The 27,170-nt window shown below is 48.4% G+C and overlaps 1 protein-coding gene across 5 annotated transcripts in view; it reads right to left on the bottom strand.

Moving 5' to 3' along the window:
* Positions 1-27,170, bottom strand: part of hivep2a (HIVEP zinc finger 2a) — a 61,371-nt gene that overhangs the window by 12,814 nt on the left and 21,387 nt on the right. For 3 of the 5 annotated variants that reach the window (XM_040160974.2, XM_078093392.1, XM_040160973.2), the window contains 4 exons: positions 22,969-23,015; positions 3,610-3,684; positions 2,202-3,519; positions 118-1,979 (listed from right to left, as the gene is read on the bottom strand). In XM_040160974.2, coding sequence (XP_040016908.2) covers positions 118-1,979; positions 2,202-3,186 — 2,847 coding nt within the window. In that variant the 5' untranslated portion in view covers positions 3,187-3,519; positions 3,610-3,684; positions 22,969-23,015. Of the gene's footprint in view, positions 1-117; positions 1,980-2,201; positions 3,520-3,609; positions 3,685-22,968; positions 23,016-26,566; positions 26,657-27,170 lie in introns of those variants that run through there. The other 2 variants (XM_078093393.1, XM_078093394.1) reach the window with 2 other exon arrangements.

Below are 27,170 nucleotides of genomic sequence, written 5' to 3' on the forward strand. Positions count from 1 at the left end.
ATGTACCATAACTATTGTAGGACCAATGCAAGCAGTGCATGTTATGGAATCTCTGATAAATCTTCTGGAGGGGGAGCCAGGATTCTTGAAAGTACTAAATATAAAAAATTTGAGTACCTGTTTGGTGGGCGAGACGGACTTGAGGCCTTCTTCTCTGTCAAAGGACATTGAGAAGGAAGAAGAGTGGGACAGGTTGCTCTCCTGACTGGGGCTTCGAGACAAGCTGGTACAGGTGGACTCAAAGCTCGATTCTCCTGATGAATGCTCCATATCCGCCAGGCGGAGCCTCTTCTTCTTGGGCGGGAGCTTTTCCGATGGCATCTGGGCGAGTGTGTCACTCCTCTGTGGCAGCTGGAACTCCTCCACATGTTGGAGCTGCTTCTCCGGTTCCTTGGTTATAGGAGCCTCTGTATCTTTTTCAGGCTTGTCGGGCTCCTCCGTCACCCTGATCTCAGGAACCTGGATGTTGGGTTGTCGCACCAGCTTGTGTGGGATGTGATAAGGCTGGCCAGGTGACGCCGCTGCTGAAGAAGACGAGAGGGAGGCCAGGTCGCTGTCGCTTTGCACCTGCTGCTCCATGCTCTCCGTTCTCAGGAGGGCGGATTCAGGACTCAGCGCATCTTCAAAGATATCTGTGTCGGACTGTTCAGAGTACTGGCTGGACAGAGCTCTATCTGAAGGCGGATACCCTGGCTGCTCAAAAGACTCTGACTTCTCAAAGGAACTTGGCCGGCTGAGGGAGTTGGTGTGCTGAATGACTGATATGACATTCCCAGATGCTTTCCTGACCTCAGAGTCAGGTAAAAATGCAATGTCCTCAGAGCACATGCTGGCACAGGTATCAAAGCTGTCAGACTGGCTGTGAGCGCTCTGGAGAGAGCCTTTTCCTGTTGGGGTGGCTCTTGACCCATCAAGACTTCCTTGTTTGAACTCATAGTCACCTATCATGTCAACTGAACCACTGCAGCTACTGTCACAATGCCCAGGGCTGTCCTCATCATCCCCAACACTCTTCTCTTTCCTCCTTTTTCTTGTTGCTATTTCTGACATGCTAACTTTAGTACCATACGGGCTGTAGGCCACGTGCTCCGGGACTCCTGGGTTGCGCTCACCAATCTTCATACCCAGAGACGAAGCTAAACTCTTGGGCATGTGTCCATAGCCCTCGGCCTCTCCTACATGGGCCTCATTGGCTGAATGTTCAAATGCAGCTTGCCTTCTGAGTCTACGCCCCGGTGGGTAAAACACATCATCCGACGTCATCATCTCATCGAAGGAGTGGCTCCCTCGGATGGCAGGGGGCACGCTGAGGTTGGGCGGGGAGGAGTTTGGCATGGAGTTACTCCTAATAAGCGTTGCGGAATCGGATGGAGGCTCCAGAAGCCCTGTACTGCTTTGACAGGGTCCCGTTGGATACTGCTTGGGATCTCCAGAGACTCCTACATCACCCCTGAAACATATATGATCCTCAGCTATCTTCCCCATGTCCAGAATCCCACCCGGTTGCTTCAAACCCGCTAAGCTGGGGTCTGCACCCGCCATGCCCACCGTGATGGACTGTCTGGATCTGGAGTTGGGTCGGTAGTACCAAGTCCGACCAAACATGATCTCTTCGTACGTCTTGACATCAGTATTCGGAGAGCTGATTTGCTGCTCTGCACTCTCAGAGCGTGAAAAGTAGCCAGAGTCCGTGCTGCCTTTGCTGTGAGGACTGAGGAGGTTCAGGGACTGCGACGTGGCACATTCAGACTCCTGACCTTTTTTCTCATTAGGCCTCAGGGCCGAACGTTGTTTGATGGAGGGAGAGTCATCCAGGGAATGTGCTCTTCCAGCGTGCGATGCCAACATGTAGTGAGAGGACGGGCACTCCATCCCCGTGGAGGGGACTCCCCCAGGCTTGGGGACAATAAGGATAGGCACTTTAATAGCCCCCAGCGGGAGCTCTTCAGCTGAGTCTGCATATGCTGGTTCCACACCACCTGCACAGTGGGGGAGAGAGAGGGGTATGATATAGAAAATACATACAATGCAATACATATAGGCAGTGAATGAATATGTTAGGGAGTGTACAGTGAATTTAAAACATAATAATATCGTTTAAGTCTTAATTAATACGATTAACAACTCCATACAAAGCAATTGATTGAATAAAACCCTTAACGTTAACTTTTATTTAATCATTTCCAAGATGGGAAATTGACCTCTGTTCTTGTTGGCCTCGAAGGGGATCTGCGGTATGGGGCTGTCTTTGTCCGTCAGCATGGTGGAGCCCTCCGGACCTTCCTCGTCTGTATCCGTACTCTGCTCTCCATCCGAGTGGATCTCGGCCTCGCCCGCCGGGGACGCCTGGTCCATGTCCCCCCCGCGGGACGCAGCCAGCTCGGAAAAAGGTACGAGTCCGGCCTTGATGGCGTGAGCATGGGACTTGCGATGCTTGTAGAGGTTGCTCTTGGTTTTGAAGGAGAAGCCGCAGGGCACGCAAGGATACGGCCTCTCTCCGGTGTGTGAGCGGATGTGCTTCTTCAAGACGCTGGGCTTGGCGCAGGCGCGACCGCAGTAGTGACAGATGTACTTGCCGGGCTTCTTCGGCTTCTGCTCTTTTTTGCCGTAGCTCTCCTCTGGGGGCTCAGGACCTGACTGAGAATACTGTCCGAAGGAGCTGGGTAAACTGGGAGATTTCTGGCGGGGGAACCTCCCGGCCCCATGAGGATGAGCGTGTCCCGGGTGTCCCACAGAGTACAGGTCATCCGAGGGCAACTGGCCAGCAAATGGCCAGGCGTGAGGCTCCAGGCCCGGCTGGGGTTTGGCCCCTGAGAGGAAGCGCTCCGCTTGGGGGTGCTGAGGGTACGGCTGTCCCAGCTGGTAGGAGTATCCCCTTGGGTACCCCTGAGCAAAGGGGCCCTGCGGGTCTTGAGATGGAGGGCCTCCAACGGCGCCGACTGCAGAAAGTCCCGATAGCGGCTTCCCCGAATTCCCTGTAATTGCATACTTCTGCTGGGGGGCCGACCCCCCCGTGGCACCGCAGGGCAAACTCTCCCGTTGCTTTGCGGCCGGGTCAGCAAAAGTGCTTCGTTTGGTGGTGGCAGACGGCTCGGACGCCCACTTCCTCTGCAGGGACGCCTTCTCCTTCACCGCCTCCTTGTTTGAGCATCTCCGCCCAGCGGCAGCAGACTCACGAGCCTCCATCTTCGTGACACTCTTCCGCTTAAAGAGGGAGGGTGGGGGGGGGGGGAGACTTGGGAAGGTGGGTTCTGGAGGGTTACAAGGTCCCACAACTACACGTCATGATAGCTGAACCTCTGAAGGCTGCCGAGAACTTCACAGGAACAGGAAGAATCCGTCCATGGCCAAAATAGGCTGATTGTAAAACCCGGCTGGGATCAGGAAGTGGAAATGAAAGAAGAGCGGTAGTGGATAACATCAGAAATGTTTCCCTCCTTTTACCATTTTGTAAACACTAATGTTGCCGTGCGATCTGTTTCTGCCCGATTCATCTAAAGATAAGAATCCTCGAGCGATCTGGAGAGGACACAAAAAGAAGAAACGTGTTTGAGTTAACGGCAAATAAATGTTAACGCATTATACAGAATGATATCGGTCAATACTGACTTTTCTTTGGGGAAAGTGCTCGGTAGATCCTCTTTCTTCAGCTTCAAAAGTCATCCAGTTTTCACACACAAAGACCTGCAGAAAAACAAGAGAAAAAGCCAATTACTTCTATTTCTATCAAATATCAAATATTATCCATGAAACTCAATGATGGCCCCGATGATGAAGTGACCCCAGAGCCCGACGTCTACCTCTTACCATAAACAACAGGTACAACAAAGCACAGTGAAGGTGTTGGACGGAAAGCGCTCATTACGTTTTTAAGTTCACGCCTGAAGCACAAATAAATGTCTTTGTTTATTCAGTTAGTTTCTTCAATCTTTGCTTTTTGCCTTTCCACCCACCCTCCCTTGGTCCCTCCCTCCCTCCCTCCCTCCTCCGTCCCCTCAGTGAGTCACCGATGCAATGCAAGCCCACGCTGTTCCTAAAAAGACACAAAGGCTTATAAATAGCGCTGTGGAAGTGACGTCGGAGTGTCATAACGTGTGTGGGGGCGTCCACAAAGGCCAAGGAGCAGCCATCAGCGCTAGCACCTAGCCTTCCTCTCTGTGTCATAGCTGGATCCGACCCGCTGTGTAATCAGTGGGGAGAGCAAAGGAGAGAACACGCACAACAACAGAACGACGCACACACATGCAGACACACAACTCTCAGGGGCTGCAAACACTGCAGTAGACGCAGTGTAGATGTGTGTATTTCCGTTGTTTAACGTTTTTCAACCACACCAACACCTGACTGCAGAGAGCTGCAGAGCAGAGACACACACACGCGCGCACACACACACACACACACACACACAAGCGCATGCTGAAGTTGCATTCTTGCTTTGTATTTCCTCATCTCAGGGTTTTTAAAAACCTCCGACCCATTCTGATTGCGACACACACACGCACACACACACACACACACACACGCACACACACACACACACACACACAGACACACACACAGCCTCAGTGCCAGTAAGCAGGCCACAATGACGTGAGTGTCTTGGGGCTCAACGTGAGATCTATAAATAGCAATTGAGGAAAACATGCTGTATTCTGAGGAGCAGGAATGTTAACTTTGGGCTACCTTGTGTTTTTCACACACGCCCCCCCGCTACACACACACACACACACAAAAACAGCAGAAACATTATCTCAGACCGTGGTCATGTTACTTTATGTTTTCCATGGCGTTAAGAGTACAACAATGTGGCCTAAACCCAAAGGAAACACACGGACTGGTGAGTGTGAGGGTCAGCTGACAGCACCGCAGCCGTTACTACGGCGACGACTTCGGGATGAAGTGAGTTTCACCTTATCGGCGATGCAGCATCACGCGGGTCACGTGTCCCCGGCGCCTCGTGCACAGAGACACGCGAGGTAGCTGGGGATGGACCAAAAAGGGGAGGAGTTAAGGCGACTTTCACAAGGAATTTAGGAAACACCTGCTGGAGAGCACAGCGCTTAACCAACATCCGGTCCGCTCGGTTCCATTTCTAATGCAGAATCTGAGGTAGAAAATGAGGCCCGGCTGCAGCCGGCTTGGAGCACAGGCAGGTGTGCAGTGGCAGCGCGAGGACACAGAACCACTCATTTATTTTTAGCGGAGACGGTCTTGTTCCGTCCTTCATGGTGATTCTGACTCGAGTGGCTTTATTCCAGGCCTCCTGTCATCTGACACCCACAACTGGAAGAAACATGTGGAACACAAACCCAAAGAGCGAGAGTTACACGAGAAGAATGTTTCTGGGTTTCCTCTGACAGCCGAGCAGACGTGGCTTTTATTCAACGAGGCGCAGCTATTTTCAAAGCACCTCCAACTCTCATTGACTGGATTTCTTTTAGTAAACATCCCATTGTTCTGCTGCAGAAGAATTCACCCAATGTCCCAAAAAGGATTCATGCTGCTGGCCTTTTTGAAATAGATCTTTCTCACTCTGAAGAGCTAAATATACAATCCCTGAGATCAAGACTCACCCGGGAAGGATGTCATTGTCATTCAAACATTAGCCACATTTAGCCCCCAGATCACAGAATCCTTGCGCCTGGAATCCTTAAAATTCGAACACTTACTGTAACTCTGTCCGCCACTTGGTTGCATCTCTACCGTCTCACACACACAGAGAAGAACCCAGCAGTGAGTTTGACCCGAAAGCCTGCAGATGATCACTGGTGGAACGCCGGCTTCACCTTATGTAGCGCTAACTGGTTTTGTAATGAAAGTGCTGAATGGTGGCGGTCTGCAGAGTGTGTGGGAACGTGTAGTGAATGGCTTACATAAAGCTTTATTCATACGTGCACTGGCACAACCTGCCCCAGTTCCTGTGCGTAGGAGAGACATACAGTAGCTGCTGGTGTGGATGTGTGTGTGTGTGCGTGGGAAGCGTGCGTGCCATTTGTGTGCATGTAGGTGTGTCGGCTGGCAAAGGGCAGGACGAGACACACAAGTTGTAGGTAGATGAGAACGAGGCGCATTCAGAGGCTTCACTCCGAGGTAGAAATAGCACACACGTACACACACACGGAGATTTATCAGTGCTTTAAATATCAGGAGTTACTTAACACGAGGGAGGGGGGCAGAGATCAGATCGACTTCCTTACACATGGAAATAGATCTAGCTGCTGTTTTATAACCATCACATCCTTTTTTCAGAGTAACAAACCCGATGTAAGGTTCATGTGTGGGCAATTTGAATGATGCCAACATGAGACCTCTGTTATCCAATCACGAGCACACCACACATAACCACACGTCCCATCGGGGGGAGTGAACGCCAACTGAACGAGTGTCTGGACGAAGACGTCCACTGCTGGAGACACGTGTCACGCAAACACACTTCCCTCCTGCACATGTTTCTGTGCACACGGCGGAAAATGATCAATTGATGCCACTGGGGCACTGAAGCGTGACTTTGGCGTTTTCTTAATCCACATCTTGGTTACTGGCCGTCGCCATCTTGGATATTAGCAACCACACACAACCGAAATATAAAAATCTATTTTCCTGAAGTGAAAACACAGTGAGAACGGGATGAAGATACGACTAACAGAGTTCATGCCCTTAACCCTTGAGTTGTGAGTTGTGAGTGTGATCCTAGAACTACTGAGAAACCAATGAAAGGACGGAAGGATTTTCTGGATTCTTCTTCTCTGGAGTTGTTCTGGGTCGGTTCGGAGTGGCCTCGCACCTCGACCGGGTCTCTGCGACCCAGAAGACCCCTGCTGAGCTCCAAGAGGAACGATACGCGAGATGCAGGAGGACCGAGGCGCATGCAGGAAAGACACACACACACACAAGTGTACCCAAACCCTGGAGAAATTAGTACTGTGTGGGCATTTACCAGTACGAACAGAAGGCAGTGTGTGTGTGTGTGTGTGTGTGTGCGTCTGTGCCCTATGAAGTGTGTGGGAGGCTGTTCAATCCTTATCTGGCCGAGGGCTCTCCATCTCTCTGTCTCTCTCTCTCTCTCTCTCTGTCTCTCTCTCTCTCTGTCTCTCTCTCCATCTCTCTCTCTCTCTCTCTCTCTCTCTCTGTCTCTCTCTCATTGGAATGACAGTTGAGTGTTATTATGTTGCCAAAACGACAAGATAATAGATCAACATTTGAGCAAATCTCCTCCCTGCTTGTATCATTATCGTGGCGTGTGTTTGTGTGTTCCAGATTGGGGTTGTGAGGCGTTCATACCTCTAGGAGACACACGCAGACACACACAGATACACACACTATGAATCCTTAGTGTCTGGTTCATCTCATTTACTGTCAATGAAAGGCCCAGACGAGGCAGAGCTTGACTTCTTGTGTGACTGTGTGTGTGTCTGTGTGTGTTTATGTGGTGGCGGGTTATTCTTAAGTTGGCCCTCCTGGGTGCCGCATACCAACGGCAGAATGGTCGGAATTCCTGAGAGACAAAAGCAGACAGAAAGTGTCTCTTGTGTGTGTGTGTGTGTTCTCTCTTTCACCCTCTTTGCATATTCAGCGCAACGTAATTCTGATCATAAAACCATAAGCAGAACAAAGACAAACAAGGAAACAAGGGAACGGATGAAGGAAAGGACACTGAGGGGATTCCCTGCACACTTATTCCCTCCGCGGTGGAAACAGCATCAGGGATAAAAGCTAAACTAAGTCACAGGCCGAGAAATAACAACACAAGAGAGGAAACGATTAAAGGAGAGGAAATGGAAATTAGGACGAAGGAGAAGGAGAAGTACACACAGACGACCGACGATCATAATAACAAAGTAAAGGAGAGAGACGACAAGAACAGAGCACAAAGGACAGACAAATCAAAGGGGAAAATGACCCAAGAAGGAGAAAATAGGATAGAAATGAAGGACACAACAAGGACACATTAGAGGGAGGACAAGAAGACAAGAGTGAGAGACGAATACGCTGAAAAGGCAACAGGAAGTAGGAGGAATACAGATGAAAGAGCAAGGGCACAACATAAGTGAGGATAAAGGAAGAATACAAACGGGGGGACGATGTCACCCTGAGGTGTCCTAAACAGCGCTGAGATAAGGAAACAAATGAGGAAACCAGGACACAACAAAGGGACCTAAACGTTTCAGCGAAGAGGAAATAATGACCAAAGAAATTATACGAGGATGCAAGCTAGAGAGCAAGGACATAACAAAGGAACCTAGACAGTGCAGATGTAGGTAAGGGACCCGGGAGAGGCCTTGAGGACCGAAATGGGACGTGCCAGCTGATATCGGGTTACTGTCCCGATCACGGAATACATGTACGCACGGACCAGACGCACTAAAGGCCCGGCTCGTATTTCTGAGAGGCAGGAGAAGTGTGCGGGTACTTTGGGTGGTCAGACGCTGCGTGAATTATTTAAACATGTTACTAATGGTTTCCACTCAGTGATTAACCACAAGAGAGAGAGGGGGGGAGACAAGGGAGGGGGGGAGAAAGAGCAGTCGGGGCGATGGAGGGCAGCTGGCTCTGTGTTTGTATTTGGCTCTGCTCTGTTTGGCCCAAACTGGACCGAAAACACACACACACACACACACACACACACACAGGGAGACGGGAGTTGCTGGAACAATAGTCCGGCCTGAGGAGAGTCAGTAACCAAGGAGACAATCTTCTCTAACTGAATATTTCACCATCTTTAGTTCCCTCGACTAAACATGTTACGGTCTTCACTGAAGCCAACGCGGTAGTTTGTTTCCTTTGTTCACGTAACGAGAGGAAACGGACACCAGTTGGTGGAGCGAAAGGCACAAAAGTACGAGGATAACTGAGCGTAATGGATTCTGTAGTGGAAGATATGATCTGCCAGCCGCTGCATGAGGATGTGTGTAATCGCTGATGATCTATTTGAATGTGTGATGTGGGCGGCGATGCAGAGGCCAGTTCTCACCTCATCATTTATTTATGCCTGAGTTATATACATAAATATATATATATATATATATATATATATATATATATATATTTGTTGAGCAGCATCAAACTTTTAAATGAAGTGGATTATAGTGTCCATGGAGAATGGGGCAATATCGACTTCTCCCCAAATAAAGTCCTCAGTTTCATGGCGTGTGTCGCTGCAGAGGTGAGTTTAAAACATTCAAGAGCTCGTGGATATAAAATGTTTCGGCTGAGGTTTCATGAATAAAAACACACGAGTTCAGCAGCACTCTGTGCACGAGGTAAAAGCCACGTGTGAAGCAAGCTGTTTGCAAAAGGCTCACATCTGTGAGGAAGTGCCTTCCTTCTGCAGCGGCCCCTTGAGCAAGGCACTTGAGCTGGAGCTGCTGCGGTGAGAGCCGACAGCGGGAGGCTGCGGTTTAACCAGGAAGCTGCACAGCAGGACGCCAGTTCATAGGAAGGGAAGATGTGCAGAGGAGGAGCACGTGCGGCTGGAGCTCGTGTTCCAGTTTACGTCCGTACGTCACGGCAGCTTCTGACCAGCAGAACCACGACGCAGCTTCCTGGAGTCAGAGTGGACGTTTGTGCCAAAGTTACTGAGACGTCGGCTTCAGGAGAACGGCACAAACGTGAGGTCAATGTGTCCTCTGTCCACCACACCATCAACAGGTAATCCTCTCGTCCAGGTGGACGTTTGGAACGGACATGGAGACTTTCTCTCCCGCAGGTTTGACATTCGACTACCGAAACCAAACAAACCACTCAAAGTTGAGGCAATTTCCTGGAGACGTTCCAGAGATGCCAGCGTCTGGAGAACGGGATCAACATGAGGTTACAGTTATATTGAACTTTGACCTTTGACCACGAATGCTAAAAGGTTCATCCTTGAGGGGAAAATAGACGTTTCCACCAAGTTTGAATAAATTCCTTCAAAGCGTCAAGATATGTACAACTGTGGGAAGAACTTGACCTTTGACCTCTAGAACCATTACTCGAGTCGATCACATGGATGCTGGCTGATTTCCAGGTGTACACCAACTCGCCTCCTCGTCTCCTATTTCTGCTTCCTCCACTTCCAGAGAGCTCCTTGACGTCCTCCAGCGGAGACGCCGCCTGGAACGCGTCCCCTGTGGGGTTTGTGTGGGTGGACGGAGGACGGAGGAGTCTCTCCTCAGTTACCCGCCGTCTCCGACTGAAGCCGCATGCGATTTGCTCTGTTTTTCTGTGCTTTGAAGGAGGAACGCCGGGGAAAGAAGGAGGACCAACGTTCAGATTTGGGACTAAAATGCATCAAAATGGTAAAAGAAATCTAATCTGAATCTTAATCTGAATGATTGGACTGCAGTGTGAATAAACTGTCACAGCTACTAGGAAACGATGGCAACACAATATGGCCTACAATACACCAGCTAGCTACGCCAGCTACTTGGCCGGCTAATGCTAATAGCTGTTAGCTTGTGGCGTCACCACGGGAACCTTTGAGGCCAGAGCTCCTCTAAGTGGAATCACGGTTTGCTACAGACGCAGAAATACAAATTCATCTCATGGATCTCGTCTCAGTGTCTGAGTGTAAAAGCGAAGTTTGTCAACATCCAAAGACTTAAATGGCCGACTGTTCACGTTGGAGCGGCCATGTTTAGTGACGAGAACCAGGAGGCACAAAGAGACGGAAAGAAGAGGCTCTGCAGAAACGGGTGAAGTGAAATCTAAGAGAGAGCGAGACGGATGAATGAAGTGAACTTGATCTGAACTGTGATGTGCGCACGCACACGCATGCACATATGCACACGCACACACAGAAGCGGACATTTAGTAGACACTGATTTACAGCAGATAGGAAGTCAATAATGCTACTTGATATTTCTGTCAGAAAAACAAGTGTGTGTGTGTGTGAGGTGGCAGCACAGGCAGCTTTGCTGAGACGTGTGTGTGTGTGTGTGTGTGTGTGTGTGTGTGGGAGGAGTAGGAAGTTCTTGCTGTGGAGAGGTGACGGCTCTGCCGCTGCTGAATTAGTGTTATAAAAGCCTCCGTTCCACATCGGAAACACTCCAGAACTGAACGCTTCCCTATTTCACGTTTTAACCTGAGGCACAATGCTAAAAACTCAATGACCTGCAACAAGAAGAAAAAACATACGAATCAGGACCCAGGTCAATAAAATGGAACCATTAAAGCCACAAGCTCCGTCAAATCAAATATTTCATCAGAAACGCTTCATTCTTCTCATTTAAAAGACACCGTCCGCTTTTATTCATTAAATCCTGTAAACATGTGAATAATTCAACATACAGACTGTGAAAAACATGAATATTTATGAGCGTAAAAGAGCTGCAGATTTTGGGCAGGAAGCGCTCGCATTGGCCCGTGGGAACGTGCACAAGTCGCCATAATACTTCTCGTGAGGTGAAATCCAGCGGTGCGAGCGCTGCGCTCTCCCACAGCTTCGCGTTTTCACCCACAGATGCAAATGTGCCCCCTGCGGGCCGCCGTAGGGGATCCGTGGGAGGCTTCTCGCGGAGAAGCTGACTCCCACCACCGCGGCAACTCATCTAAACCAACAGATATGGATTTTAAAAAGACGCGAGTGCGGTTTAATTGGTCTCGAAAAAAAACTTTTGGGTGAACTGAAAAGCCTGCAGGGTCTCGCATGGAGACGATAAGAGGACGAGGGTCTCTGTCTCCTACATCATAAAGTGTATCCAGTCCACAGAGGGCGGGGGGGGGCACCCTTTGCTCTGTGTGTTAACACATGTGTGTACATGTGGTGTCAGCCTTCACGAAGGGCCCCGAAAAAAGATCAGTGGGGACTTTATTAAGAGATTCCTTTGATGATTTTTGTGTTCCTTCTGTTTGCTGTTCATTAGCGAGTCGACACGTTGTCCTGCACTCCTCCCTGCAACGCTTTTATTGTGAAACCTCTGAAGGAAGCGTATCAGCACGAGAGCACTCGTGTAAAGGTGTTGCTGCGTTTACCTGAGGAAATGAATTTACTTCACAGCGACTTCGAATTTAAATTGCATTGTTTCAACAAAATGCTTCGTATTTATTTGCAAACGTAACGCATCCACAACGTGGTTAGAAACACGACGTGACACAGCAGCTATTCAGGCTGGTAGGAATCCCATGTTCCATGTTGTGTCTCCTGGCACACACACACACACACACACACACACAGCGTATACACTCAACCTACAGCGCCTCCTTTCCTCCACAACTGGCTGTTTGACCAGCATGTTTCCATTTAACGGGGAGAAGGCAAAAAGACAGGGGGAAAGCAGGGGGGGTGTGGGGGGTGAAAGAGGGGAGGGGGTGAATGGGGGGGTGAGGAAGGGAAAACAGGCGTCCTGTTGGTGTAAATTGCCAGTGGAAAAGAGAAGGGAAGGCAGTCATATTTTCCACAGGGCTGTTGGGCCAGCCTTGAAACTATTACTGAGTTAGCCCTGTGTGTGTGTGTGTGTGTGTGTGTGTGTGTGTGTGTGTGTGTGTGTGTAGCTTCATTACATTTTCCACCACAGTTTGCAGAAATACACAAGGAGTCAAGATGGACAGAGGAAGGGACACGCTGAGGACTTTAAAGGTTCTCCTCACCCAGCTACTTATATTTTATTACATAAGTAACTAGAATATACATAACTTATATTATAAGTAAGTTGTGTGATGTCACACACATTGCGATGGCCAGCGTGTCACAGTGATTCACCTCCTCAAGCTCCTCATTACTCCTGATCTCATCCTCTTCTTTGGTGGATCTTCAGCCTTGAGGCCTTCAGCTGCGGCCCTTGTGCCAGTCCTCCTCCCGCTCCTCCTGCTCCTTCTCCTCCTCCTCCTCCTCCTTCTTCTTCTTGAGTTGGCCTTGTGCACACAGTGGCAGCGGTTTCATGCAGCGGGCCTTTGGAGAGTCTCTGAATGAACACTCGAGTGGGAGCCTCCAGCGCACAGCGGCTCCAGAGAAGGTTTCAGTGGAGTTCAGGGCTCATGACTATTCCTGGTGTATCAGAGAGAGTGTGTGTGTGTGTGTGTGTGTGTGTGTGTGTGTGTGTGTGTGTGTGTGTGTGTGTGTGTGTGTGCATGATGCTCTCACTTATGTAAGCAGTTTCCTCACATCTGCGTCCCTCTTCCCCCACTTGCATCTCCTCTTTTCTTCTCCCTCCTCTCTCCTCCTCGTTTCCTCCCCTCCTCTCGCGGCCTTGTTTCCTCATCTCTTTGTGCCCTCCTTCTCTTTTGCTGCTCTTCACTCCCGCGTTTCTTTTTGTTCTCCTCTCCCTCCGTGGAGAAGAGAAGGACGAGCAGCCTCGTCGTCCTCAGGGGATTTTTTTTCACGCCGTTGCGTCAGGAATTCGCCAGCGGAGCTCTGCAACAACCCGATAATAGAACTCCTCCCATGTAGGGCAGATAATTATCCCCAAACTTTGCCTTGTAATAACAGGAGATGCTCATATTAGTTTGGTTGTGTTGTGCAGTGGCATCAATAGGAACATATGTTTGCGTTCCTACAGAAGAAGTAAGACTCAGAAGCTTTCACTGCGCTCCAGGTGAGCGCTGCGTGTCCAGTTATCTAGTAAGCTCCCTGAGCCTCGTGCACGCTGAGCCGACCTGAAACGGATCTGGAAGCTTCTCTCTCCTTCCGGGAGGGACGGCGGCGTCTCCCAGCATCCAAACGTTCCCCCGACTGGATGTTTGCAGAAGATTAAGAGACCGGCCATCGACGCGTTGCTTATTTATGAGCAGCAAATAGTGTGTGCGTGTTTATTCCTGACACGATGGGGGCGGCTGGTTGAATGACTACAGTCCCCAACAAACACACACACACACACACACACACACACACTGTGCTGACTGTCCACCCACACACACACACACACAGCTAATCTCTGTCCTCTCACATCCGCAGAGCAGCAGGTAGGTAGGAGGTGTGCGGTCTGACTGTGTGTGTGTGTGTGTGTGTGTGTGTGTGTGTGACTGACATCTTATAGAATCTGAACTCTCAGCAGCGCAGATGGCTCACTGAGAAAACGAGACCAACAACAAACAGCTATTTCCACTCCGTTTGTGTTGGAATTCTTCTTCTTCTTCTTCCTAAATGTTACCACAAATACACAAGAAAACACGGTCAGGTCGCTGCCTGTGTGTGTGTGTGTGTGTGTGTTATTGTGTGTGTTACTGTAACTCATACTGTACACCTGCATGTGTAAAAAAAGCTTCCTGTTCCATTTCCTGCTGCAGTTTTTGCAACTGATTTGCATCTCTTTTCCTTTCTCAGTGCTGCAAATGTTCTTTTAAACAGACGTGTAGAATAAAGTCAAAAGCACGCAGACACCTGAGCTGTGCATCACTGATCATTAGATCATTTTAATCCGTGGAGGTTTAAGCTCGTGAACCTCACAAGCAGTGTTTGTTCACAGAAACCATCGCTTCTTGTCCTTCACCCTCAGAATGTCCACTTATGAATCCATTACTCCGCTGCTGCCGCTGCCTTGAATCTTCCACATAAAAACAATCCACACCTCAAATCAACCAAGACGTTTGTCTTTCTGTATCATAATGGTTGATTCAAAGGTCTTGGCTCATGATTTCTGGACGCCGTGTCGTGTTTGGTGTCCGCGAGGACCCGTCCTCACAAGGACAGCAGAACAAGTCTCATCCAGCAAGCGCATCACGCGTGGGTGACAACATTGTGTTCGTGTGTGTGTGTTTCTGACAGGATACAACACGCCAGCGGTACATGACAGCTAACCCCCCCTTTGACAACCCGTCGCCGTGGAAACCAGATGGATGTTTACTGTCAACACCACGAGGTCTGCTCTGATTATTGTTGTAAGTGGTTATCTCATCCACATCGCACTGATTGTTTCTCAATCAATAAATGAAATGAAGAGAGCAGGCGGAGGGTGAACGAGATGAAAGGAAAGTTACGGGGGGGGGGGGGTGGGGAGAGGTCGTCTGCAGAGGTCGTGTGCACGCCAGCCTTCAGGAAACAGGAAACAAACATGTGTTTCCCCACAGCTCGTCGCAGGTTCTGCAGACCGGTTCAAGCACAGTTACATGGAGCCCCGGTGTGTTTACACAGTAAACACGGCTCATCACCGTGGTTATCATCATTTCCATAACCGGACCTTAACAGAGGTTTCTGTCTGTTTGTGGTCACATTGATGGCTTTGGAATGCACCAACAGAGAAACCCTGTGGTTGCAGCAGCATGACAGCAATATGTAAAGAAATGTATAAAGTAAAGGAAGTACATGTTTAAAGAGCTGACATGTTGCCTGACATCAGCCAGACAGAAGAAAAGGGCGCCTGTCTCTTTAAATGCCGTCAGAGGCTTCCTGTCCTAATCTCCTTTCAGAATAAAGTTCTCGTTTAGCTCAACCGGTGGGTCACAGAAAACAGCAGACTTCTACCCAGGAGACTCTGATGGATGCTACACAACTTCCTAAACTTAAGCAAGTAGCTTTGTCTAGTACACAACACACACCGACACACACACCGACACACACAGTGAGGGAACTTGGCGACAGATGAAGACGCTGTCTGGTGCACCTGCTCCTCCTCCACAGCCGTCACTCCTCTCCCCGCTCTCACCTTCCTCCCCTCACATGCTCCCTTGTCTCCTCTCCTCTTTCATCTTTTCCTCACCACCAACGCGACCCAACGGCCACTTTTCTTTAGTAAAAAGGTGCGTTTGATTCGTGCACACCTGGTTTACACTCGCCTGGTTTCCCCATTGTTCCTCGTTTTAAACAAGTCGTAGACTTAAAGTGCAACCAAAGCACTTTGGTTTTATTGAGTGAAAACATGAAGGTTTCGCTTTGTACAAAGTAAGTTTGCTACAGATTTAAATCAGAATAACTGACATTGGACGGTGATGGGAAACATCTGTCCGTGATACCACAAGAACAGATGAATAAAGAAAATACTTTTTCCTGGAAACGTAACAGACAAAGTCTTACTTGATGTTTGATGAATGTAATTCTCATTCTAGAACTTAGAAAGCAGCTTTCACAGCTGCGTTAAATAGAAGCAGGAAAAGCAGCTTTGGAGGTCACTGATTCTCATTTTTCTTTCGTTTTTGTGTGTTTGTGGGCCGTGTGTGTCCATCTTTGTTCCTCCTTTCCTTTACACTCGCTCCCTCCTTTCTGCTCCTTCCTTCCTTCCCCTTTTTTTTAGCAATCAATCCTCACCTTTTTCCCCATTTAAAGTTACACTTTCTGTGGTCTTAATTAATCACGCCACTGGTTAACGAACCCTCCGTCCTCGACTGCTAATTAATCAGCTTTCTGCGTTAATGAACAGTCTAAACTCGTTAAACCTGTTTCGCTCTTAATTAGCCCGTTAGCTCCGGGGCCCAGCGATCCGACAGGACTATTAGGCCCTACTACGCCTTAACGTCACCTCGGTGAGCGCGTGTTGAGATGACCTCACTCCCTAATGGGGCTGCTCAAATATTTATAGGGCAGGAAGCTGAGAGATGGAACGGCGGCGCTGAGGGAGACAGCAGACAGTGAGGGAGTGCAGGAGAAGACCGATGCTGCCTTCAAGTGCTCCTCGTACGCGCCCACTTCCGACTTCGCAAGTTACGAGGATACGGAAAGCCCGAAGGGTCAAAACACGCCCGTCTCCTCCCTCGCTGCGGAGGAGCGGACGTCGCCCGTCGGCGGGGCGCCGTGTCTCTAAAGGAAGGAAGACGCTTCTTCACGCATGAACACCAACAAAACTCATTTCAAAGTAAACTTCAGTGTGCACAGGAAATGTGCAGTCACCTCTTGTAACATGCACACAATGTCTTTTCAAAATAAACTTACCAACATACGTAAGTACACATTAGGACTAAGTAGACGTAACTAGTTCCAGTTTAACGTAACATATATAAGTACGACGTTGAGAACGGGCGATTCAAACAAGGCACGTCGGGAGTATGAACAACTTCTGCACAGGGACAATCGTATCGTAATAAAAGGGCGTCATACTTTGCTTCTAATACGTGCTAAAGCATGCGTGGGAGGGCCTTCGCCTCCTGCAAACAGAAAGAAATCCTCGTGTGTCTGTTTGCATCTCGGAGGTGTCCCCTGGCTGCTAATGTTCTGTAGCTGTGAACTTCATTCCTTCAAGGAAGTCTGGTGCATCTTGTGTGCTGGTTGGCCAGCGATAGTTTTCTATTATGAGAAGCCAATATTTACAAAAGAGTAAAAGGGAGACTAAGAAAGAAGAACGTTAAAGCCTCCAGCAGGCGCAACATGTGAACATGTAGCCGTGAGAACACGCAGACGCGAGAACACGTAGACGCGAGAACATGTGACTCCAGACAGTTTACGTGTGTTTTCACTGACAGAGTAACGGATGATGCGACTCAGCGTGCCACACATTTCAGTTTCAAACCTCATCCGCCGTCCGGGCTGCGGAGTGGAAGCTGGTGCGGTTGCCGTGGCGACCGTCCCTCGCTAACGTTTTTCATGCGTTTTTATCAGCTTGTATTTAGTTGTTTACTGGCTAATTCAATCGGTCTGTATTGACAAACGATAACAGCGACGGTTGTTGTTTTAAGTGAAAGTGAAACGACGCGGACCACATTCTACACACAGTACACAGAGTAGTACATGCAAGAGTACTAGCTGAAGTATCACAAACCCGTTGAAGCCTTTAGAGCCACATGGACCGAGTCCAGTAAACAAATGCTGAGCGTCTTTAATCTCCATTAATCAAAGCGAGTCCACAATATTGATCCAATGTGATCACATAGTGATCAATGGGGTCATACACACACAAACACACACACACACACACATTAGTCTCCTAGGACCTTTCTGACAAATAAAAACGATGTTTGTTCTAATCCGTCTGACTCATCTCACCACTGGGCTTGTTTTTTGTTTCTTTTGGGACGCTTCCTGCAGATCTCAGGGAGTAAAATCCAAACAACACGACTGCCAGAACTATTTAACTAACATTTTCCTTGATGCAACGCTGGTTGGTGCATTTTCTCATCGGGAAGTTTTATAAAACTCAATAACTTGGAGCAGAGCTTTCTTCGGGTCTGGATGGTCGCTGCCAACAGACTGAGGTCATTCATCTGGTTTCCAACCCTGCTCACCAGTCTCAAGAACTCTACAGCAAGAAAACAAGGAAAGAAAGAGGAAGGAAGATGGAGGCGGATCGCTGTAGATGTAAATTGACTCCGGGATTCAAGGAATCTCGAGGGACGAAACAGATGAAATGATCTCATGGATTTTCTCCTTATTACACATGAATGGTTATCTTCAGCGAGTGACATGAGAGAGACGGGGGGGCGAGATGTTTGTGGCGACGACATCAGAGGTCAAAGTATTACACTGATGAAAGCAAAGGAAGGTAGGAAGGAAGGAAGAAGTAAACGAGGAGTTGGAAGAGTGAGACCAAAGAAAGAAAGAAGCCATAAAGAAACGAATAAAAGAAAGACGGATGAGGGAAATAGGTCGGTATGAAGTCAGTGCTGAGGGACTGGGTGGAACCAGATGGGAAACACATGCTGTGACACACAGACACACACAGAGGGATGAGTGTTGGAGTCTGATGATGACCTCTTGACCACACTCTTCCTCTCTCCTCCAGCTGATGTAACCTCACAGATAATTCACTTGGCCTCGTCTCTGTCGCCTCAGCGGCATTCTGGGTGTTTCGCTCTACGCCTCGATAGGACTTTAAGTCTGTAAACGATGCAGAAAACACGGCCGAGCTCATCTCCCCATCTTCCCGTGCATACCTTACATGCAACCTCAATCTTACATCATCAATAATACAAAGAAATATAAGCATTTTATTTTGTACAATACACCTCATAAATAATACATTTCAAATAATAAATGTATTCTACCTCAACGTGTTTTTGTGTCTGGGACGAGTATCGAGGGAGAACTCTGCAGACGGCCGCTGGAGAAGAATCGCTGTCCTCAGACTGTTGTGATAAGAGTCTGAAGACAAGAATGACTCCAGAGGAATTAACCCTTTTTCTCTCGGTTGGCTCAGAGAAGTCTCGTGCTGATCAACGCGGCAACGTGATCATCTCTTCATCACGGCGTCATCAAACAACGGGAACACAGGAAAGAAGAAACACCTTCAGGAGAAGCTGCAGACCCGTGAGCGGTGTTGGTTTGTGCTGCTCGTCAACGTGTGTTTGTGCAGCGCGTGTGTGTCTGTGTGTGTTGTGGAGGGGGGGGGTTAGGTGACACACAGCATGGTGCCTTTCGCTCCTCCGCTTTCAGTGAAGCTGAAGCGTGAACGGCGGTCTCCATGGCGATGTAGACACCTATCGTCATGCCCCGGGGACAGCGCCAACGTGGGTGTGTGTGTGTGTGTGTGGGTCCATTAAGCAATACACACACACACACACTTTGTGTAAAAAGATTGCACAATGAAGAAAAAGCAGACGAGTGAACTCTGCAGTGAAACCAAAGCGAACATTTACGCTTTGATCAACGTCCTGGAATAAAAATGAACTGTATGTTGTTTGTATTCTTTTTTTGTAGCTTTGCTTATTTTACATCACAAATTATTATAATTTCCATGGTTTTAGACTATCTTTATAATAAATACTTATACACATATATATCAGAAATTAGATCATCGTTTTAGTACAATAACCATCAAACTATGAACACTGTCGTATCGTCGCCATTGTTTCTTGTAAAATCGGACGTGACGTCAGCGGAGGAGCGGTCGTCACGGTAACGGCACGGTAACGGCACAGAGGATTTCCCCGATGTGGTTTCTCCGGTAAACATATAGCGTTTGTACATCATCAACCGGTCCGCCCAGTTCCGCAGGTACTGAATACCTGGACAGGCGTGACCGAGCAGAGAACTGAGCGTTCACCTGTCAACAACCAACCGGCTTCTTTTGTCTGCTGCTGACTCGTGTTTGTTTCTTTAAGTGAGTCAAGTGGTGCATTCTGGGAAAGGGCTTGGTAAGGATGACCAGGACTGATGGGAAATACATGAACACACACACACACACACACACACAAACACACGCACATAGGTTTCAGATTGTTTAGGATTGTATTGACTGTGGTTCCATGAAGGATGTTTGAATTGGTTTGTTACCTGAGGGAACAGGTAGCTGAGGGGACACTGGTGGTCGACATCTACGACTGTTATTAACCAGTGATGCAGAACCCACGCTGACATTCAGGTGGACCTCTTTGTGGGACCCGTTCACCTGATTCTGGGTCAGCGGTTCATCTTCTTCATCAATGAAGCCAAGAAGGTCTCCCAACAAAAGGGCGAATGCATGGCGCCTTTGTTGTGGATTTATTATGGAGTGACGTTACACGACATTTGGGATAAGGTGATGGGGGGCTGGTGAGCAATGTCATCAACTAAAATTGTGTGTGAGAAAGCGTCCTGGCGAGCGTCCCGTGCCGATGCTCCTCTTCCAGGTAGGCAGTGAGAACCGGCCCGTGTGCAGTAGGAGGTTACCCGATGATCTGCGTGAGATCTCGTGGTTTAACAGGTGGTTCTTTGAAGTAATGAATCAGCGAATCAGTGCTCATTTATTGGGGTGTCTGCGGTTCATCGCCGTAAATACGTTTGATCTGGGGAAGTTCTGACCTGAAATGTCTGATGCCTCCTCCTGGAGAACTCTGAAACGAGAAAAGAAACTCGCTCGGATAGTCGGCCCGTTGCCGGACGTCTGATTGGCCAGTTGGGTCACCGATGGTGTCGGCGCTGCCTTTAACCAGTCAGACCTCTTACACGGTTTCCCTTTTACCGCAGTGAGTTATTGAGGTCAATCGAGTACCGCTGACCCTCGTAAATAATGCACTCGTGGCTTCTGGCTAAATGAAATTGATTGAACAACGTATTGGCATTGGAGCAAACACAACAACAACAGCTACAGTTTAAAAGTATTAGTAAGTACATTCAGAACGTGGCAGAGAGATGAACATATTCATGTTCATGAAAGATTCTCAAAATCAACGTCAGGAGACGTCGAAACGTTTGTTTGTTTATTCATTCCTTTCTACAAACACAAAGAGAAACCAGACAAAGAAACCACAGCTAAGACGTGTTCGAGTCTGTTCCGCTCCGGCGCCACGTGGTCGCTGACGTACGAAATGGAATAACGGAAGAAAAGAGCAGCAGCAGTTCATCACAACGCGCCACCAACCAGCCGGACCTCTGGGTCCTCGCCTCAGGGCCAGGAAGTCGGCCGGGTACGGAACGTCTGATTGGCCGTCGGCCGGGTCCAGACGTGCGCTCCAGCGCGCCGCCGTGTCCTCTCGACAGAGGTTAATCGTGTACGAACGAGGCCGACCCTCGTTCATAATTCACTCCGGGCTTCCTGCGCGCTCAGCAAAACGTTTGAAGGGTGCTGCTGATTCGACTTGTGGGGAAATAGTTTCATTAAAGAGCAGAAACGAGTCAGACCGGCTCCTCTGCGTCATTACGAAACGTTAGAAAGAGCAGTTTAAGAAGCGCTGCAACCGACGCTCAGCCAAATAGCGTTTATACGGAACTTTGTGGGGCCGTCTCGGCTTCGCTCGCCTCTTCCTTCGCCCACAACAACCGCTGTTATTAAGAGTTTCATATTTTCCAGTATTTTCCAGATGGTTTTCTTCCAGCTGTCTGCCACCTGCCCGCTCGGCGCACGTCGAGGCATCCAAAAGTCCTCCAGAGGTAGTCAGGGGCAACCGTATCCTCGCTGTCAATAAAGCCCGTTTACACCCCTGGATTATGCTTTGAGATTATGTTTGTTCTGCCTGTTTGGTGAATTGTGAGGATGTATTGTGTGGAGCAAGTGAGTGTAGAAGTCCTCGACCCCCCGACCCCTCTTTGCCTGGGTGAGAGCACGAGCATCACCCAAGTGGAGCAAGACAGCTGCAACAATATCGGATTGAAAGAGAGAAAGGAAGGGGGGTGAGAGAGATAGAGAGAGGGGAAGAGTGAGGAACAGTGAGGAAGAGGTCAGCGAGGGTCTATTTTTAACTCTCCCTGAGTCGTGTCCCGGCTTGAATGGAAGCACAAAGAATTGTGTTGAAAGGCGCGCAAACGCAAACTATTTCATAACCTTGGCACACAGCAGGCTGCTGAGGAGCCTGAATGTGTGTCCGTGTGTGTGTGTGTGTCCGTGTGTGTGTGTGTGTGTGTGTGAGATGGCCATCATCGAAGCCTCAATCTGACTTTTCCTGAAGAACACATCTTTCACATTGAAATATTTTGTGTCATTCTTCCTTTCGTGATACCAGTAGTACCTCGTTCTGCCTCTGTAGTGCAGGAGTGATACATGTATTAAAGTGTGTGTGTGTGTGTGTGTGTGTGTGTGTGTGTGTGTGTGTGTGTGTGTGTGTGTGTGTGTGTGTGTGTGTGTGTGTGATAGGGTAACATATACTTCCGTGGCTTTGCAACATGCTTTTGGTCCACCAGCCACCGTGTCTGTGTGAAACCAAAATCATGCCGGCCACTTCGACTTATGGTAATTAAGCCTGCCGGAATGTGTGTGTGTGTGTTTGGTCTGCGGCCGACTTCTAGTTACATTCTGGTGGTGGTCACATTGACATTGTGTCCTCTGCTGCTCGGTCCTATTCTAACTGGACCGCTCAGCAAGCAGCACAGAAACCATCAGGGGGAATTCCATAAAATCTCCCAAATACCATCAGAACCAGTACAACTAGACTACAACCAGAGTAGAACCAGATTACAACCAGACTACAACCAGAGTACAACCAGACTATAACCAGAGTACAATCAGAGTATAACCAGAATACAACCAGAGTACAACCAGACTACAACCAGAGTACAATCAGACCACAACCAGAATACAACCAGAGTACAATCAGAGTACAACTAGAGTACAATCAGACTACAACCAGACTACAACCAGAGTACAATCAGAGTACAACCAGAATACAACCAGAGTACAATCAAGAGTACAACCAGAGTACAATCAGACTACAATCAGAGCTAACCTTCTGGGCCCCCAAAGGCCCCCTGAGGAGCCCTTGTGTCGGGTGTGAGCTCACCTGTTGCCGGCGGGGATCCCCTCAGAGAGCGTCCTCACGTGGACATCCTGGAACAAGAAGATAAACTGTCACTCACACCTCAGATCAGTGTGTCATTTGTCTCATTACTGTCCGATGTTTTGCACCACGTCAAATTCCTCGTATGTCTGACACATGTTGGCAATAAATGTTCCTGATTCCGGATATACCGTTTTTCTCACCAACGAATGATCATAACCTTTTTTATTTTTGTTTTCCTTTGTATTTGAGAATATTCTAGTGGTTCTATTGTGTGTGTGTGTGTGTGTGTGTGTGTGTGTGTGTGTGTGTGTGTGTGTGTGTGCGTGTGTTTGAAGATGTAATTAGGAGTTTCTTGTGTTGTCGTGTGGGTTCTTTTTTGTGTTTATTTCTGAGGGAGTCCGGTCTCTATCGCAAACAGGAAATAAACAGGATGTGGACGAGGAAGTGGTCACCGAGGTTGTGAAGCAGAAAACCCCCTCCCTCCCTTTTTACTATCACACACAGACACACCAAAAAGATGAGGGGGAGAGGGGGAGAGTGGGAGAGGGGGGGGGGACTAAGAGAGAAAAAACAAGCGTGAGTAAGTAAAAAGTGTGGAAAAGGGAGGAAGGTTAAGCAGGGGAGAAAAAGGGGGAGAAACAGAGAGAAGCAGGAAAAGTTCCTTCAGTTGATCTGATTTGTGGCAAAAACGGAAACACAATCACACAACCACACACACAACTACACACACAGACGGAAAAGGATAAAAGACACACAAACATGCCGTCAATGTAATGGATGGAAAACAACAGAACGCACAATGACAGAAGTGGACACACGCACACACACACACGCACGCACACACACACACACGCACGCACACACACAAACACACACACACACACACACAGGGACGGCTGTTTTGAGATCAGATTTTTCCGAGTCGTCCTCTCGCTGCAGTCTGCCAGGAGGAAGGCAGGGAAAACTGTGACACTGTTTTTCTGTTTCATGTCTGTCACACACACACTCACACACGCACACAAACACGCGCACACACACACACACACATACAGTCGGCGAGTCCAGTGTTTCCATCCGTCTGAATGGAGCTTTTCTCTGTGTTCATTCTTCTCTTTTATATCTTAACAACATGATCTCTTTTATTCTACACTTTTACCCATAATCCCCTTATACACACATATGAAGGTGACTGTAAGTGTGTCATGTTGGTTCAACCAAGCATCACTATCAGGTGAGCACAAACGTGATGATTGGATGGAAGGACGAGATTTCATGCATTTAATCAGAGCTCATTAGTGTGAAGGTGAACAGACCTATGATGTAAGTCATGTGACGCCACAGGCTCTAAAGGGAAATTAACTATTGCTTTCCCACAAACTGGATCACATCTACAGGATCACATCTACAGGATCACACTACAGGATCACACCTACATGGATCACATCTACAGGATCACACTACAGGATCACATCTACATGGATCACATCTACAGGATCACACTACAGGATCACATCTACATGGATCACATCTACAGTATCACATCTACAGGATCACACTACAGGATCACATCTACATGGATCACATCTACAGGATCACACTACAGGATCACATCTACATGGATCACATCTACAGTATCACACTACATGCTCACATCTACATGGATCACATCTACAGGATCACATCTACAGGATCACACTACAGGATCACATCTACATGGATCACATCTACAGGATCACATCTACATGGATCACATCTACATGGATCACATCTACAGGATTACATCTACATGGATCACATCTACATGGATCACATCTACAGGATTACATATACAGGATCACATCTACATCGACTCTTAAATGAAGTGTGGAAAGACAACAATGTCAGTTTAGCAGAGGGAGAGACGGGCCGATATGCAACAAGGTCACAAGTGCACAACATCTGGAGGAGACGTCTGCAGCTGGGAGGCCGCCAGCAGGACCCACCGGACCCGGTCTGGATCTGAGTTCTGATCCAGGAGCAGAATGTTGGAGTCTGTTAGCCGATAAAGGCTCGCAGACAACAACTGAAATCAATGGAAATAAAAAACAACAACCTGTAGATCCAGATGTTCTGAGTCTTGAGCCTGAGGACAGAGGACGGACAGAGACGAGTTGAACATCCCCGACTGAAGTGAAGCGTCGTTCTGGATTCTATTCTCATCTCTTCCCTTTTCTGTCTTTTGTTTTCCCCTCTTCTGTCCTCCTGTGGACGCGTCTCCTGCGACCACAGACGGCTGTGGTTTGTTTCCTGCGTCTCTAAACATCAGACATTCGCTGCAGAACAACAATAGTACGCTACAGCGAGCGTGTGCGTAAAGGATGGCATGCATTTCAAGCAGGTTATTATTGTTAGTGAGAGGGTTCTTTTAGTGAACTACAAATACAATCATTTTGTTTTGTATTATTTGAGCATGTTCTCTGCTCCTGAGAACGCGTGACGCTTATTAACTGCACACTTTTCCTAAAGAGGACAAAGAAAATGACCTCACCAACAAATACGAAGACGCCAAGACCAAACCAACCGTCAACCAGCCGCCAACCAGCCGTCAACCAACACAGCATGAAACAAGCTACAGATGAATCCCTAATAGGAGCAGGGAACCTTCAACATGCGTGTGTCATGTATGTCAAGATGTGCTGCACTGCAGAGAGGGAAAAGGGAAGGAAAATGCTCAACTCGTTATGGAACCAGAACCCCCCCCTCCTCACCACCCCGGCCCCCAAGACACACACGCACTTACACACACATGCACACACACACACACACACACACACACACAGACCACAGAGGAATTTCCTACTTTCGTATAAAACTGATAATGGGATGTGACCCAGCGGGAGTGGAAAAATCAGAGGTGACTTACGAGCCTCCACATTCCAACCTCACCCACACACACACACACACACACCCACACACACACACACACACACACTCACCCACACACACACACACACACACTCACCCACACATACTCACTCACACACACACACACTCAAAAACACTACATTTTACACCAGGCAGAGAAAAGTTGGCGGAGAGAAACCTGTGGGGGGGGAGTGTTGGAGGAGGACGGTGTATTAAGGGAAGCTGGATGACGGGGCATGGAGAGGACAGGCAGGGAAGGATCTGAACAGCAGGAGGAGGAAAATCTGTTCTATCGCTCCTTTATTCCCTCAGCATCATCCCACCGAGCTGGTGGAATACTGCAACGTTATTCAAACCTGGAGACGAGTTTTAAGTGAGTTATTTTGACCTTTCATGCCACTATGACTCCTCCTACACCCCCCTTCATCACTCCCCCACCCTCCTGAAGCGCCATCGCCCCTTCTACACATCACATCCCCCCCTCATCCCATCACATCCCTCCGTTCCTGCATCCACCTCCTAACCATCTGCCCCCCCCCCCCCCCCCTACACCCTCCCATCGTGAAGCTCTCCTCGCCAGTCCAACCAGAGGCTATGATATACTGCCACTACCTGCTGTGTATGTGTGTGTGTGTGTGTGTGTGTGTGGGGTCCTGGCAGTGTTTGCAGCACAGAAGGTTTGAGGGTCTTATACCTGCAGAGAGAGAGATGAATGTGGAGTCGTAACACTGGACGCCAAGGTGATGCAGCCACCTGTCCTGAGTGTGTGTGTGTGTGTGTGTGTGTGTGTGTGATACTAAGACGATGCCAGCTTGTGTTTGGTAACACAAGTTTTGAGGTTGAGCTACGACACAAAAATATAGGTCAGACCCAAATAGATGAAGGAATACCAAGATCTGTTCATGAGTATCTATCCATCCATCCATCCATCTATCCATTCATCCATCCATCCATCCATCCATCCATCTATCTATCCATCCATCTATCTATCCATCCTTCCATCCATCCATCTATATACCTACCCACCGAACTAACTATCCATCTATCCACATACATATCATGATATTATCAACCAATCACCACGTCTCCGGTATTTAAACGTGCTTCCTCCTGCAGCAGCATGAGAGACATTTTGCTGAGAAACTGCTGCCAGACGAGCATCAAGAACATGGCATTCAGAAAAAATAAAAGTGTTTCCTGTGAGGGATCGAATGTCTCTGCAGGATCATTTTCATACCGCACGCAAATACACGCTGCTAAAATAAAACCGCAGAGTGTACGGGGGGGGGCGGTTAGCG

The sequence above is a fragment of the Gasterosteus aculeatus genome, chromosome 18, assembly GCF_964276395.1.
Source record: "Gasterosteus aculeatus chromosome 18, fGasAcu3.hap1.1, whole genome shotgun sequence".
NCBI lineage: Eukaryota > Metazoa > Chordata > Actinopteri > Perciformes > Gasterosteidae > Gasterosteus > Gasterosteus aculeatus.